Source organism: Procambarus clarkii, chromosome 34 (genome assembly GCF_040958095.1).
Source record: "Procambarus clarkii isolate CNS0578487 chromosome 34, FALCON_Pclarkii_2.0, whole genome shotgun sequence".
Lineage (NCBI taxonomy): Eukaryota > Metazoa > Arthropoda > Malacostraca > Decapoda > Cambaridae > Procambarus > Procambarus clarkii.
In genome coordinates this window covers 40,460,839-40,475,985 of record NC_091183.1, presented here as the reverse complement: position 1 = coordinate 40,475,985, position 15,147 = coordinate 40,460,839, and the positions used below count along the sequence as shown (strand labels likewise).

At 38.6% G+C, this 15,147-nt stretch overlaps 1 protein-coding gene across 10 annotated transcripts in view; it reads left to right on the top strand.

The window, feature by feature from the left end:
- LOC123761986 (sorting nexin-29) overlaps nucleotides 1-15,147 on the top strand; it is a 36,254-nt gene extending 21,107 nt beyond the window's left edge. For all 10 annotated transcript variants that reach the window (XM_069335929.1, XM_069335926.1, XM_069335925.1 and 7 more), the window contains 9 exons: nucleotides 203-341; nucleotides 1,425-1,554; nucleotides 3,859-4,051; nucleotides 4,404-4,569; nucleotides 7,922-7,996; nucleotides 10,743-10,949; nucleotides 11,391-11,531; nucleotides 13,522-13,661; nucleotides 14,990-15,147. In XM_069335929.1, the coding sequence (XP_069192030.1) occupies nucleotides 203-341; nucleotides 1,425-1,554; nucleotides 3,859-4,051; nucleotides 4,404-4,569; nucleotides 7,922-7,996; nucleotides 10,743-10,949; nucleotides 11,391-11,531; nucleotides 13,522-13,661; nucleotides 14,990-15,140 (1,342 nt within the window). In that variant the 3' untranslated portion in view covers nucleotides 15,141-15,147. The remainder of the gene's footprint in view (nucleotides 1-202; nucleotides 342-1,424; nucleotides 1,555-3,858; nucleotides 4,052-4,403; nucleotides 4,570-7,921; nucleotides 7,997-10,742; nucleotides 10,950-11,390; nucleotides 11,532-13,521; nucleotides 13,662-14,989) is intronic.

The following is a 15,147-nucleotide window of genomic DNA, read 5'->3' as shown; positions in this document are numbered from 1 at the left end:
TTTTTAGGATTGCAAAATTGTGGAGGTGAATTGTTTTAACAACATTTGTGGAAATATCATCACACTTGCACTAGAAGTTCTTTTTAACAATCTGCCATACTAAAATGTGCAACAGTATAATATTAATATATTTCTGTGTACTGGCTTGTATTTGTAGTTAGATATACACCAAGAAATGGTTTAAAAGAAAATCTTTTAACAGTGAAGGTGAAACAGGAGCTGTATTCACTCCAGTGGGTGGAAATGATGTCGGGGGACTGATTCCCATGAGCCCGAGAGGCCTTGCATCCTTTGATGGCATTCGCTCAGATGATGAAACATCTATTAATAGCTACACTCAGGTATGTATCTTTTTACTCTTCGTGCTTTATTAATTCTCATTGGAATTATTACAGTGATAAAGCAACCTTAAGCATCTAACCTTTTGAGAGCTCTTTCTTTTGACTTATCTTATTTAACCCTTAAAGTTCTCGATTAATAGCCAAGGTATGTCCCTATGTTCGTATAAAAAAAAAAAAAGTAATCTTACTCGACAATATGTACACCCCATTGTGTGGCTAATTCTGGACTATGTTTACTAGAGGATGGGAGCCCCATGTACCCATGGGAGTTCTGAGTCGTTCCCTATACCTAAAAGCACCTTAAGGTGTTAAGCATACTATTGGTCGGGCGCCGTAAGGTACTATGCGCAGTGCAGTGGTTAAAGTATTTAGTTGATAAATTAATGTTAGAGATTAAATTAGCTCAGTTTCTTTTCTTAAAAAGATTTAATTGAAATTAAATAAATAGAAGTGAATTTTGGAAGGGTACTGTATGTAATTCTCTGTATTCATGGGCTAATTCAAAAGAAAATGTTAATATGTCAAGCTAAACTTATTAATAATAATTCCTATTGTCAAGTACAGACAGCGTGCAATTAGGTTTATCAAGGTCCCCCTAGGACAACTACTGATTTTACCCAAGGTGCAAACCACAACAGTTGTCTAACTCCTGGGTAACTAGTTATTGCTGGGAAAGCAGAAGCATCAGGTAAAACAAAGTGAGCCCAATCACTTGTTTCCTGCTCAGGGATTGAACCCAGGTCCCTCAGTTGTGAGTTAAGGACAGAGACCACTGTGCTACAGAACCCTACTTTAATATGGATGTACAGTACAGTACAAGTATGTGACAGGAGCACACATGAATGCTAGTAGATTCCTAGAATGTAAAATTATTTTAGTCCTTCCTTTTATATGTAAGAAATGACATGCTAAAAAAATGACAAAGGGGAAAGAATTGTATTCCTGCGTGTGCTATTTCCCGAGATCCTGGGTCACCCCAAATGCACATCTTGGCCATGGGATGCTGGTTCAATTCCACTGCCTTGCTCCAAAGATTTTCTTGTAGATCTATCACATTATTGTGATTTCATTATGTATTCCCAGGAGGTTGATGAAGCGGCAGCAGCTGTGGCCGATATTGTCGGAGCTCAGGGTAGGGCCGGGATCATTAGTCCCAGCTCTGTGTCCTCTACCTTACCCAGTCCTTCAAGTGGTGACACTACATTAACAGTAGGTAAGATTTTATTATACTGTATTTAGATATGTCTTTTAGAACAATTTCTGAGGGGAGCCACATCAGCTCCCTGAAGGGTCAGGGAGCCTCTGGGGCTCAACCCAGAAAATGGCATTTCATTACATTCAACGGTGTTTTTTTTTTTAATTTTTAGAAAAAGGAAATTTATCTTTCATTCTAATATTCATTTGTATGTACATTATTTGCACTGTTTTACTTTCTTTTATGAAGAACTTAGCAGTTAAGATACATGGGAAACTAAAAATTCACATACCAATACTGTACTTCAGTCAATTTTGTCCAAATCTATTCTTTAGTTTATCACCCAGTTTTGTATTTTTGCTATCTAAACCATGTCATAATTTCTGCTAATAAGGAAAAACTCTGAAATGGTTCAGGTTAGCAGCTGCAATTCAAGAACTTTTTTTTCTCTTTGTTTGAACTTAATTGCCTTTTCACAGTTGACAGCACGTAAAATTTAGCAAAAATAGTGAAATAATGCTTGGTTTGCTAACAGTTCCTCATTTTATCACATTTGCCATGCATACTGCTAACACTGCAGCATTTTCTAGGGTTATCTCCTAGGAATCTTATCTTATTAGTTCAGATTTGTTGCTCACCTTTGACAGTTAAAGGGGGATTAATCTTGCAAATATAAAACACTCTGGAGTAGCTGAGTATCATTATCATCAAACTCGACACAACCAGAACAGAATAACAACTTATTACAATTAATTTTGTACAATATCTTAGTTTTTATTTGATATTAATACCTGATAGAGATTAGTTATGGTGTTGTAATTTCTGAGCTCTGACATTCAATTGCATCCTAAAGTAAAATCTTGTGGTGTCTGTGGATGTTGATCATATAATTAGGCAGGCCAAAATGCAGTGTGGCACCACAGGAAATTTTTAGTAATGTAATGTAGATTAAATGATAATGATTAAAGCAGATACACATGTACAGTATATAATTTGAAATAAAGCAATAATTGGAGTTATATAATGGACATAATTTTGCATAAATATCTAGGGCCTCTATGTGCAGTTACATTTACAGTGTAGGTGGCTTAGATTATAGTAAACAGGAGAAGTTTGAGATATATACAAGAGTTGTTACATTCTTGTAGAGCCACTAGTACGCGTAGCGTTTCGGGCAGGTCCCTGGAATACGATCCCCTGCCGCGAAGAATTGTTTTTTCATCCAAGTACACATTTTTACTGTTGCGTTAAACAGAGGCTACAGTTAAGGAATTGCGCCCAGTAAATCCTCCCCGGCCAGGATACGAACCCATGACATAGCGCTCGCGGAACGCCAGGCGAGTGTCTTACCACTACACCACGGAGACTGCTAAGATGATGTTCTGCCTCAAAACTGCTTCAAAACTGTGCAAAGCCTTTGCACTGGACTTTAGCAGTAACTATATTTGCAACAGGCATATGTCTAGACCCAGAGACCCTCTTCCTTGGTGTTCAAATTCACACTGAGTACAAGAGCATTTGGAACAGTGGAAGCTGATCAATGTGACTTGCATGGTCTGCATAGCAGAAGCTCAAAGGGTTAGCATGCATGACATAATGAAGTTAGACATCATTAAGAGGAGCCTTGCCACAGCCCAGTGCCCAGCAGAGAGAACCTCAGTTTCTTTAGGCTAAAATTCCAAGTAGTTCTGCACTTTCCCATGTCGGATCACAATTTGTTCCCATGTCATCTAAGACCCTTCGCCCATGGAGCAAGTGTGCCCTCAGCTTTCTTAAAAAGAATTATGTTCTACTTTAGGGGTATTGGAATGTACCACAGTAGATGCAAAATATTCTTTTGGAAAATAAGCAGTTTAATTTGCCTGCAATTGCACAAAATGTATCTTTTGATGTGGTATTGAAGTACATGTAGTTAAAACATTCATAGAATGTTTGCAAGACCTGGTACTGCTCTTTGTTAAAGATTTTCTAATATATTTATGACAATACAGTAAGGATTTTTAGGAGTAATTGCTTACTGAGTTAAAGGTGTCAGCATTGAGTGGGGGAACAACAGGAACAAAATGAAATAATCAAGATGAACTCTACGCTGTTTGACTTTATTGTAATTTTTTGAATACAAATTATTTATGATAGCTTTCATAGCTTTGGAGATGAATGTAGTGGATGCATCCACTACCATTCATCTCTATATCATGCATATTAGTAGGCACCTATACAATGATTATAGTTGTTTCTAGTATTTTTTTTTGCTCATTTTCTAATATTCTTTTAAATTAAGACATGTTATTGCATATACCATACTGTGTAATTTTGTTTCAGATGAACTAAAATCAGCTGTTTTAGAAATAAGTCGTGCTCGAGATGCTGCAGAAGGTCGTAGAGTGGAAGTAGCAGCAGCACTTAGTCAGGAAATGGAAACAACATCAATGCTCAGAGCAGAGATAGCTCTTCAACAGAGTCAGCATCAAGAAACTCTTGATAAATTGAATATGAAAATCAGTACACTTACCAGGTAATGTCTTACCAATATTTTAAGCTACTTAATCCTAATTTGACATTTAATTGATGGTCATCATAAAAATATGCCATCTATTTTTGCCCTAATGATGTTGGCCATACAAGTACTCCTTCCTATTTGATTGAAGTCTTTCTCCAACTGACCATTAGGGTCATTAGGACATGACCCTTTCTATTGGATTGAGTTGGTGTAAAGATATTTTTAGTTTTCTACTTTTTTGTGTATACTAAATACAGTACTCTAACAAGTCAAACAATTAGTTATATGAAAAGTATCTCAGATAGTAGCGTTTTATTAAACTCGGTGCTGTATTGGTTATGTCAGCTTTTACTTGATATTGTTTCAGGGAAAATGAATTATTGAAACACCAGTTAAAGAAATATGTAGGAGCAGTGCAACTTCTTCGGCGTGAAGGAAACAGTGAAGGAGGCGTTACACCACCCAGCAAACCTACCCCAGATTACCGAGATTACCACCATGAAGCTGCTGCTTATGAGAAGAAACTTATTCAGGTTAGATGTTCAACCAGTAATATGATTAAAGTTTTGGGAGAATTTAACTAAGTTGTGTGTTGGGGAGCTAGCTGCAGATCATTTACTGTGATGTACATTTATGTACTGTACAATAAAATCTATGACCATGCTACAATAGCTCAAAGAGGTGTTAATTGTAAACTTATTTCTTTATTGTAAGGTTCAGACTACAGGCACATACATACGACAGGTGAATTGAAGGTGTATACTGTTGGGGTTTCAAACCTCTCTATTATTCTCTACCCTTACTCTGGGGTGAGCAATAGTTATGCTCAAGGTAACTCACCGTAGCCCTGCGGGTCTTCCCTCGATCCTCACGGCGCCACTGCACGCCAGGAGAGTCTCCCAGTCAATCTTAACGGCCTCTTATTAAGAAAGAGTGAGAACACGACTCGATCACATCGACCGTCGTGTGCCCTCCCCAACAATAGGGCTCTACGGTTAATCACAAAGTCGCCAATTGGTGTTTAAGGTGGCCAATAACACCATCAGTGGACTGGTGTATTCAGTGGTAGCCTTGGCAAGGTCACACTCAAAGATCAGGAATCAGGCAGGTACTTGTTGTTATCACTCTATGTTTACCAGTATAATATAGCCACAAGATCAATGGAGGGAATGATAAAAACACTAAGATAGTTTTGCATTTTACTTAAAATGTATGAAAGATGTCACAAAGCCAAACAACAACAAATAAATCAGCAAATCCTGACGCGGCCGGAAGTTCCCACGAATAGTCCGCGATCATTAGGTGGCAACACCTCCCCCTCCTCATCAAGTGTCAAGAACAGCTGATCGCAATGGACTCTCCGCGCGAAATTTGCTTGTTTGCTAGATTCACGCGCGCGGTTTCTTTAAATTCTCCAATATTACTAGAAACTCGCACACTCGATATTGGCACAAATAAACCGAATTACTTAGTTACACTGTACTCAGGCTCAAACAGTCTTTTCTACAATCAATTCTACAATGATTCACTGTAATGGTCTTACACTGTTATTTATCCAACAATATATTATGAAATATTAACACGGGAGATTTCAGTACTTTCTCTCGTGGGCGATAACGCAATAATTCACTGTACTCGCAAATGATTATTCACTGAATGAACATAGACATATATATGGTATATAAATCAATCATCAATACATGGAAAATAAATAGTTTCTGGGCACATAGCCTAACCTCCGAATACTGGCATAATATTATATATAATTTACCACTCTATGTTCATATCAAAAAATCTATAGAAAGATATACACACCACAGTAAATTTATCACTGGTTCCTGGTGCCTGTACACACTAATAATCAACATGAATATTACAAGTACTCTTGATAGTACTGTCTAGCACACTGGTGCTTTACCGTGACATAGGTGAGACTTGCTCACGACATATAAAATCTTCGGGCTAGATAATATAGCCAAATAATATAGCTAACTAAAGGGGAATGGGGAGGGAACTAGAACCACCTACTTCACCCTATCCTCCGATGAGAGTCGAGATGTAGCTCCTGGTCCTCGTGTCGGGAACGCCCCCACACTACACGTCGTCGTGTCCTACCAGAGCCTCTCGTCGTCCCACCGTTTAGCGCGTCGTCTCCGTGCCTCCTCACTGCAGGTCCGTCCTCCTTCTTGACTTCTTGAAGGTTGGAGTCGGTCTCCTGGCCGTCGTCTTCTCCCAGCAACGGCTGTCGCCTACGTCTCAGCTGCAGTCGTTCGGTTTCCCCCAAATAGTCCTCTCTTCCTCAGCTACCCAGTGGCTCTGTCTGCCACTACGCTGTCACGAACTGGTGAATTGCCACAGACGTCAACATACGTCACTGCACGGCTTCACTGCTACTGGCACAGTACCTGACTGGAGCACTTGTTGCTCAAATAACCGTCAATTCCCTCTTCTGGTTCAACACATGAACTAGGGAAGACTTCTCAGAGTACTGGCGGACTTCAGGTGACGCGTAAATCCACGGTAGTGGGAAACAGCTGTCCGACAGACAGGACCACTCGTCGCACGTCCGACCTCTATGACGTGTCGTGTCTGACTGCTGGCGCCAGCCCGGCGCGCTGGCCGGACCCCCTTCCTTCGTGACGTCACCTTTGCTATGGGAGGTTTTCATTGGCTCCCGGTGCCACACTACTGTCGGTGACCAATCCGGTGCCACTGACGTCACACGGTTTTGGCGGGAGATCAGGGAAGCCAGCGCCATCTTGGCTCCCTAAAGGGCCTATACCACAGGCCAAAATATTACTATTTCACAAATTTCTCGGGTCTCCGAGAACACTTCACTCTCTCCCATATATCAAATTGTAGCCTGCAACGTAGAGAACGCTTGGGAAAAGTAGACATGACTCTTACTGCAGGCGTGGGAGAATTATAAGGGGGGAACACCGTCACAATACCCAGTTACATCATTTCCATTAGTTTCCATTAACAGTAGTAATGTATAGCATTTAAGAATCAGTGGTACGTATCTAAATGATCATGCTGATGAAATAAGACGTACATCAACCCCCTTCCCCCCCAAAAAATATAAAATGCCCAAAAAGATCTGAATCTAGGAAGTAGTAAGCAGCTTGCATTTAGTATAAGTGAGCATACTACTACAGTATATGTGGCCAAGTAGTGGTAGGAAGGACATCGAGATTATTTTTATGGGCTATTCTAGGTCATTCCGAACTGAATTGAATATTCAGCATGTCCCTAGCACCAGTATGACCCAGTAGGGACACTTAAAAATATCCTTGCTGCACTGGTTCAGAAGGTTGACCTGCCATTACTCCACTAGATCCTATTCATGAGACCAGTCGGATCTCTCCTTAGGGAACTCCAAGTATGACAACTCCTCAGATTAAGAGTACTAAAAAGGGTGCATAAAAACAATAACAAATACTTATCTAATAGAATAGTAGATTGTTGGAATAGGCTTCAATTGAAATTGAAATAAGTTTATTGAGGTAAAATACACACAAAGGGATGAGGTAGCTCAAGCTATTCTCACCCCGTTACTAGGCTTCAATAGCTGCCAATATCACTGATGAATTAAAGATAAAGCACCCCGAATGTTGCTTTACTCTTACCCCGTACAAGACAAATTGTTCCAGGTTAAATCCTGAGCAGATGCTGCAAACATTTAGACACTTAAACCAGTGAGGTGAGAAATTATAAAAGTTTATCATAGTTCATAATACAGTATTTTTACATTTTTATTATTTTCTTTTTATTGGCTTCATTCTGATACTGTACACTTATTATTAATTGTGAATTTATACTTATCATGATTTACAAATGCTTGCTTTTTCTTAGCTTTTAAAAGATTCTTTTAATGATTTGCAGGTTGCAGAAATGCATGGAGAATTGATGGAGTTTAATGAACAGCTACACAGACTATTAAGGATACGGGAAGCACAGGTAAGAGCTTGACTAGATATAAGGTAGAGGTGTACCTTACCTGTCTCAGTATACATCTGGTCATACACAATGTGCAGTATTAGCATCACTCATGACTGAATTGTAAATTCCAATAGTTTGAAAAGCACTGGGAAAGATAACAATAACACAAGCATGATTTGGAAAGTTGTTAAAATATACAGTAGTACTAAGATGTAGATTAAGACCAAAAGTGCATTGACACCAGCTATAGCTTTTCCAACACCACTAGCAATAGTAAAACACATCACCTTGTGTTAAATGGTTTCCAAGCAATACTAGCAGCAACCCTTCAATGACCTTCAGTAAAAAAAAAAAAAAAAAAAAAAAAAAAAAAAAAAAAAAAAAATTGCGTTTCAGACTGTTGAAGCCCCTAATCACCATAGTGTGAATACAAACAGTACTCTGTACCAAGACTCCACCTACTGATGTGGACTTCCCTAATGAGATCATTGGAATCAGTGAGCACATGTCCCATTCATATTTGGCATCCCAGCTCTTGCCTCTAGTTAAGGTGGTTAAAAGGCTTAGGTTTTTTTGTCCATGGGTGCCAACAGGGAAAGTGTTGGGAGAGCCCGAGGCAACACTTACCCTTGTGGTGCCTCCAATTTTTTTGGAGGGGACTCTGCTTAGTCATACTGTGGTCTCTGTGGAAGGCTCCTGATTTTAGTCTTTTGAACTGACTTCAGATTGGGAGTTTAAGTTAAACGGCCTGACAGCTGAGTGGACAGTGCTTCGGATTCATAGTCCTGAGGTTCCAGGTTCAACCCTCGGTGGAGGTGGAAACAAATGGGCAGTGTTTCTTTAACCCTGATGCCCCTGTTACCTAGCAGTAAATAGGTACAGTACCTGGGAGTTAGACAGCTGCTATGGGCTGCATCCTGGGAATGTGTAACAAAAGGAGGCCTGGTCGAGGACCAGGCTGCGGGGACGCTAAGCCCCGAAATCATCTCGAGGTAACCTCAAAAAGATTCAGTCCTAACCCTTTGCAAACTTGTCTCTTAAATAATACATCACATTTTAATGTATAAATTCGGAAGTCAAAATATGGTGTACTATTAAATCATAGTAGTTCACAAAATTGATGGGCTGTCTCATTTTCTATGTGTGGGTCCTCAGTTTGGTTAGGTTTGGGCAGTTTAATACATTATTTTCGGGATGTTGCAACAACTTTAAAGGATGAGTTGCCCTCTGCACTGTTAGAAGGCTCCAGGCTTTAGATGGCAGCTATCAAGGGGCTTTGGCCACCTTTTGACACCATCATGGAGTCTAATTCCCCATGACCTGAGCCGATATTTTGGTCTGGGGGTTCAGGAAGAATTGCAGTTCACCTCATGCTATTCTACTATTCAGCAAGGGGACTGGACCCTTGAATGTCTCATTCTTTGGGACTGCAGTTCTCTTCCCTTTCAGCTGCTTTGTGATATTACAGTACTGTACTGTTTTTTGGGTAAGTTGCTGCTTCTGTTTTTCCTTTTTTATTATTTTTTTTTTATATTTGTGGCAGTGATGATTCTTGCTGAAATGAGCAACTGAGTGGCCTAGGCTTGGAAATAATGCATTGATGGCATTCATTCTGAGGTGGTCTCTTGATCACTCCTGTGCCCTCCCTTTTGTTTTGGCTTTTCTCAAGTATTTTCAAGGCGTGAATAAGGATGGAAGTACTGTATGGTGGAATCACTGGCTTCCCTCTGTGTACATTATAGAGTTTTTCACCTGGTGCCAGTGCTGACCAGGCAGTCGTTGGTAAAACTACTTGCCTGCTTGGCAAAGATTGTTAGTTTGGTAGATTAGCAGAGTTATACTTAGTGATTTCTTTGATTTAAAGTTTGAAACAATCCTCACTATCAGTGGTGAGAAAGTTGCTTTGACCCAGATGGAGTCAGCCATGTTATTAGGGAAGCAAGATATTGCCCAAGGAAGTGACTGAATGACCAGCTCAGTAAACAGCATTTCATCACAGTCAGTATGATTACATACTCAGTCTTATCTTTTAAACCAGGCCTTTTATTTCACCAGCTATTTTCCTTCCCTGGCTCATTCTCCTTTTTACTTGTACAAATTCCTATTTTTATCAATCGCTGCAGATTCTTACTGCTGTCCTGTCTCCTCATTTCTTCATTACTTTACACTTGTTGGGGTTAAAGTCTGCCCACTCATGAAGTTTGTCAAGATCATCCTGCAACACACTACATTCTGCTTTGGTTTTTTCTCCTCTTATTAACTTTGCATCATTAATTTCTGAATATCAAACTTAACTTATATAGATCAAATTGGGATGTATTCTGAAGACCTCTATCCACTTCGACTGGTTGGTATAATGACAGCCTTGTTTTTTGCAGGTCGATGTTTGATTCCCGATGATCTATGTCATTGGGCACCATTCCCTCACTTTGTCTTTCTGTTCCAGCTTCTTTCATGCACTAATATTTTCCCCAAATGCTCTGTAGTCATTCTGGCTATCTTGAGATCTTCTCTCAAGATAGAAGCATTTTGCCTCTGGCCAAGATAGAAGCAGCTTAGACCTCTGGCTAAGCATTTTTTCCCCCTCATAATTACCTAACCTTTAGAGACCTTCATAGTCCACCTTTTCTCCATAAGACACCTACCTGTAAATTACTACTAAGTAGTCCTGTCACTTTCCAGTCACAGATATACAGTACTACATAAAGTAGATTTTTTATTAACCTTTGATGTACAGAAGTTCATTTTTTTTTTTTTTTTACAGGTTCGCCAACTCCGTGAGCAGCTGGTAGAACTCAGAGGTCCTTTGCCTGATGAACATGATGATAATGAGGATTTTCAAGAAACAACAAGTATCACCAGTGACTTGGACACATTCGCTAGTTCGACCACCCCACGTACTCTCATCAACATTTGGATACCAACTGCCTTCCTTACTGGTACTTCTGCTGACACTCATCATGTTTACCAGGTGTGATCTTCAAGTCTTTTATCTTGAGTATTTTTAGAATGTAATATACTTATATTGTAAAGCTTAAATTTTAGTGTGTACCAGATTGTTATTTATAAAGGCATTTGTACAAATGCTTTGTGTTTTGATCCAGTATTCATTATAATGAGCACTGGCCATTAACTGATGAAGGATATTAACCATACTGTATTTCCAAAATTTAATGTTGAACTTCAAATCATTTAACAAAATTTTCTAAGTTCTGTGATTAGGTTGTATCTATAACCTTAAAGAATTTGCATGAGCCTCCTTGTATGTTAATACTGTATCATTTTCTCTAGATACATTATGTTTGAAATGTTTTGTAAATCATTTAATTGCAGTTATTTTTATATTTTGGGGGTAGTTTTGGTGTAATCTAATGTCTAATAATTTGACCCTTAACAATAGCATTTCCAACAGATATACATTCGTATTCGAGATGACGAGTGGAATGTTTATCGTCGGTTTGCTCAGTTCTATGAGCTTCATAAGCAACTTAAAAAAAGGGAACCCATTGTCAAGTCCTTTGATTTTCCCCAGAAGAAAACATTTGGATATAAGGTAACATAATACTGTACTGTGTATTTAGAATTCATCTCCTTCACAGTCTTGAAAGAGAAGAGCAGCATACTTTTTCATTGTAGATTTCTTATAGTTTTTCATGACAATTTTATTTTTCCAAAAAATTGTATTGACTGCTTAGCAAATTGGTCAATTGGCCTTTAACAAAAATATTCCATTTTATCAGACATGAATTGTATAAGACAACTGCAGCCACCACTACCATAGCCCACTGACTGCTACATTATCAGTTGGGGTTAGTGGGTTATGTAGTGGTCATGATCTATTGCTGCCACAACCTAGTCTGTTATATATTTAATAGCTTGTACCATGTATGTGTCTATGCTCTCCACTTTTACCACTATCCCCCACACATGCATTTCCTCTCACTCACCCACGTGTATGCAGCAGGAATCAACCAAAGTGACAAAGTAAAGCTGAAACTGGCAACCTCAAGAACAGGAGGTGATAGATTTAAGCTAAGGAAACAAAGGTTCTAACAAAATATTAGGAAAGTTTTCTTTTGCAAGCAGAGTGGTAGGCAGTTGGAACAAGTTAAGTGAGAAAATGGTGGAGGCCAAAACATTTTGTAATTTTAAAGCGTTATATAACGGAGTGTTGGGAAGACGGGACACCAGGAGCATAACTCTCATCCTGTAACTACACTTAGGTAATTACACTTCCTAACATGCAAATTGGCCAAAGTCTGAATAGGCTTCAGGAACTTGGACAAAGGAGCTCTCCAAGGGGAACATGATAAGATTCTGAGAATTTTTTAAAGTAAACAAAGAAGCAGTGTTCAAAATGAGCAGCAGTAGATAGAACCTAGAGACAATTGGGTAACACAGATATTGGAATGAAATTCTTCAGTAAAAGTTATAAATAAGAGCAATGGTTAGGTGAAGAAGAGATTTAAGAGAGAACTCTATACATAAACTTAAATGTAAATACAATTGGAAAATGAAAGAATGTTGATGCATTTTAAACTATGAATAGTTAAAAGATTGGGCTTTGAAGCGAACACATAGCAAGCACACCTAGGCAGTTACAATCACTCCCCCCCCCCCTCCACATACACATGCTCATAAGCACACTCCAATATACACACATTCACTCACCCATATGTACACAACCCCACACACAGCTGTGTGGGAATGTGCAGATAGTGTACATAATGTAGTGTACATACTTTGGGGGCCTCGCAGCTGAATGGACAGCATTCTGGGATTGTAGTCTTAAGGGCCTGTGTTCGTTTCCCAGCCTAGGCAGAAGGGAAGGGAAGGGAAATATGAGGAGAAAGTGCAAAGCCATTACGACTGTATAGCACTTGGAAGGGATCAGGATAAAGATTAGGGATGGGGCAGGGGAAAGGAATGGTGCCAAACATTCAATTCACTACATGGGAATTGAACACCAGTCTACATGAAGCGAGACAGTTGGTCTACTGTCCAGCCCAAGTGGTTGGCCAGTGGCCAAGGCAGAAACAAATAGGCAGTTTCTTTCACCTGATGCACCTGTTCACCTAGCAGTAAATAGGTACTTGGGAGTTAGACAGCTGCTTCCTGGGGGTGTATGTATGTGCATGTGCTAGAAATAAATGTAATAGACATAATAGAGGAAAATAGATTGCTTAGAAAGGTTAAAAACTTTGTTGAATCGAGGTTCCAGTGTATACACCACGGTGATTGAGGACCTGGATGTAAATCGGTAGGAAGATTGTGTTCTGGGAAAACCATGGTGCTGAATAATCTAACAAGTTCCAGTATTTAGTGTAAGACTGAAATCTTCATCCTGATAAAATTGCACACATTACCAATTTTCAATGACATTACATGTCATGAATAATATTTCTTGTTGATAAACTTGCAAACAAATGAGGAAGTGTCTTGATTTTATTTTTGTGCCCAATCCACAGCAGAGCAAAATTATATTATTATTCATTAAATCTCACAGCATAATATAATTTATTTTTCTTGTGTATTTCCAAAAGGATGATAGTGTAGTGGAAGAACGTCGCGTCCGCCTCCAACAGTACATTCGACAAGTGGTGAACTTGCTTCTCACTTCCCATCCACAGCTCACATCATCACCAGATAAACCAACATTTACAAGCTTATTACCATTTTTCGCGTAAGTTTGAAATTTACGATTATATATATATATATATATATATATATATATATATATATATATATATATATATATATATATAAAATATAATATAAAAAATTAATATGAGAGTGAGAGAGAGAGATATTGAGAGTGAAATATGTCGAGAGTGAGAGAGAGAGATGAGTATTGAGATACTGAAATTTCTATGTCCCCCTTCAGACTTTTTTCTTTGTTTTCCATTCTAGAAATATGATTTGGGGAGGAAAAAAGTCAGTGGGCAGATTTTATCTATTGTTTAGAAGAATTTGTTATACTGATGTTCAGATTTTGTAGTTAAAAAAAAAAAGAATGAAGTCCCCATTTTCTTCTGGACCACCACACTGAAAAAGTTGGTAAAGAGATTTAAAGGTTTGCAGAAAATGTAGAATACCTTGAATGGAGCTGCATTCATTGCGAGATTCAGTCATATAAGTGTGTGATGTGTTAAACAGTAAGAGAGAGTCTTTTGGTGAAAGTGTAATGTTAAGTGGTCCTGAACTGTAGGAGGGAGCTTGCAGGATGGACAGGTTTGGTAAACATTAACACTGGCCAAAAGACAAGGATCAGCTCATTCAGGGAGCATATTATAAACCCTTTAGCATTACTAAAGACATCAGATAAGACATGCAGTTTTGATGTGGAAAACACCTGGATAAAACAGAAATTATCAATTAAAAAGTTAAAATACTTACTAGAGATTTCAACTCTTAAATGCTAAAAGAGTTATTACAACATTGTTATACAATAACTCATGCCAGTTTATCATAAGTGAACCAGTTATTACTTGCATTAAGCTGAAACATTTGAAGACATTAATGGTTGCCACAGTAAGCATATGCAGGTTGGGAAATAGGAAGATGCAAAGTTAAAGATGTGTGGCGAAGAATGAAAAATATAGTATTCATTACAAGTGACTGTATGAAGGGAAAGAAAGGATTTCAGACCAGTTTATACCACATTGTGAGTAAAGTCGAAGAAAAGAACAATATGTAGGATAAATGGTATCTCTATACAGTACTTTGTATTACTTCCTCAGACATAAGGACAGCTTATATCTCCTATAATGACAGAGAACTTCATAATTCTGACAAAAAATGTAAACTGAAAACCTAATACAGTACTGTAACATTGTAGTGTCATATTAGGCAATGAAAAAGCCACCAATTGGATATAAGTCATTCAATTTACTTTCACCATGGTAGTGTTTCCTGTGTATTGTAGGTCAGCAAAAGGCTGTACACTCAAAATGACATGTGGCACTTTGGGTTCAAACCTCACTTGATTTGGCAAATTGTTCTATTTCACAGAGATGTTCACCAACCCCAGTGTAGTGGTGGTAGTAGCTCGACCACCAGAACGAAAACATCAAGAAGAGGAGTCCTGTCTCGATTTTCTGCTTCTCGTCAAGATCAACAATCTCGCGTCGTACCAGATTTACCACATTATAATGGCTTATAATATCAAA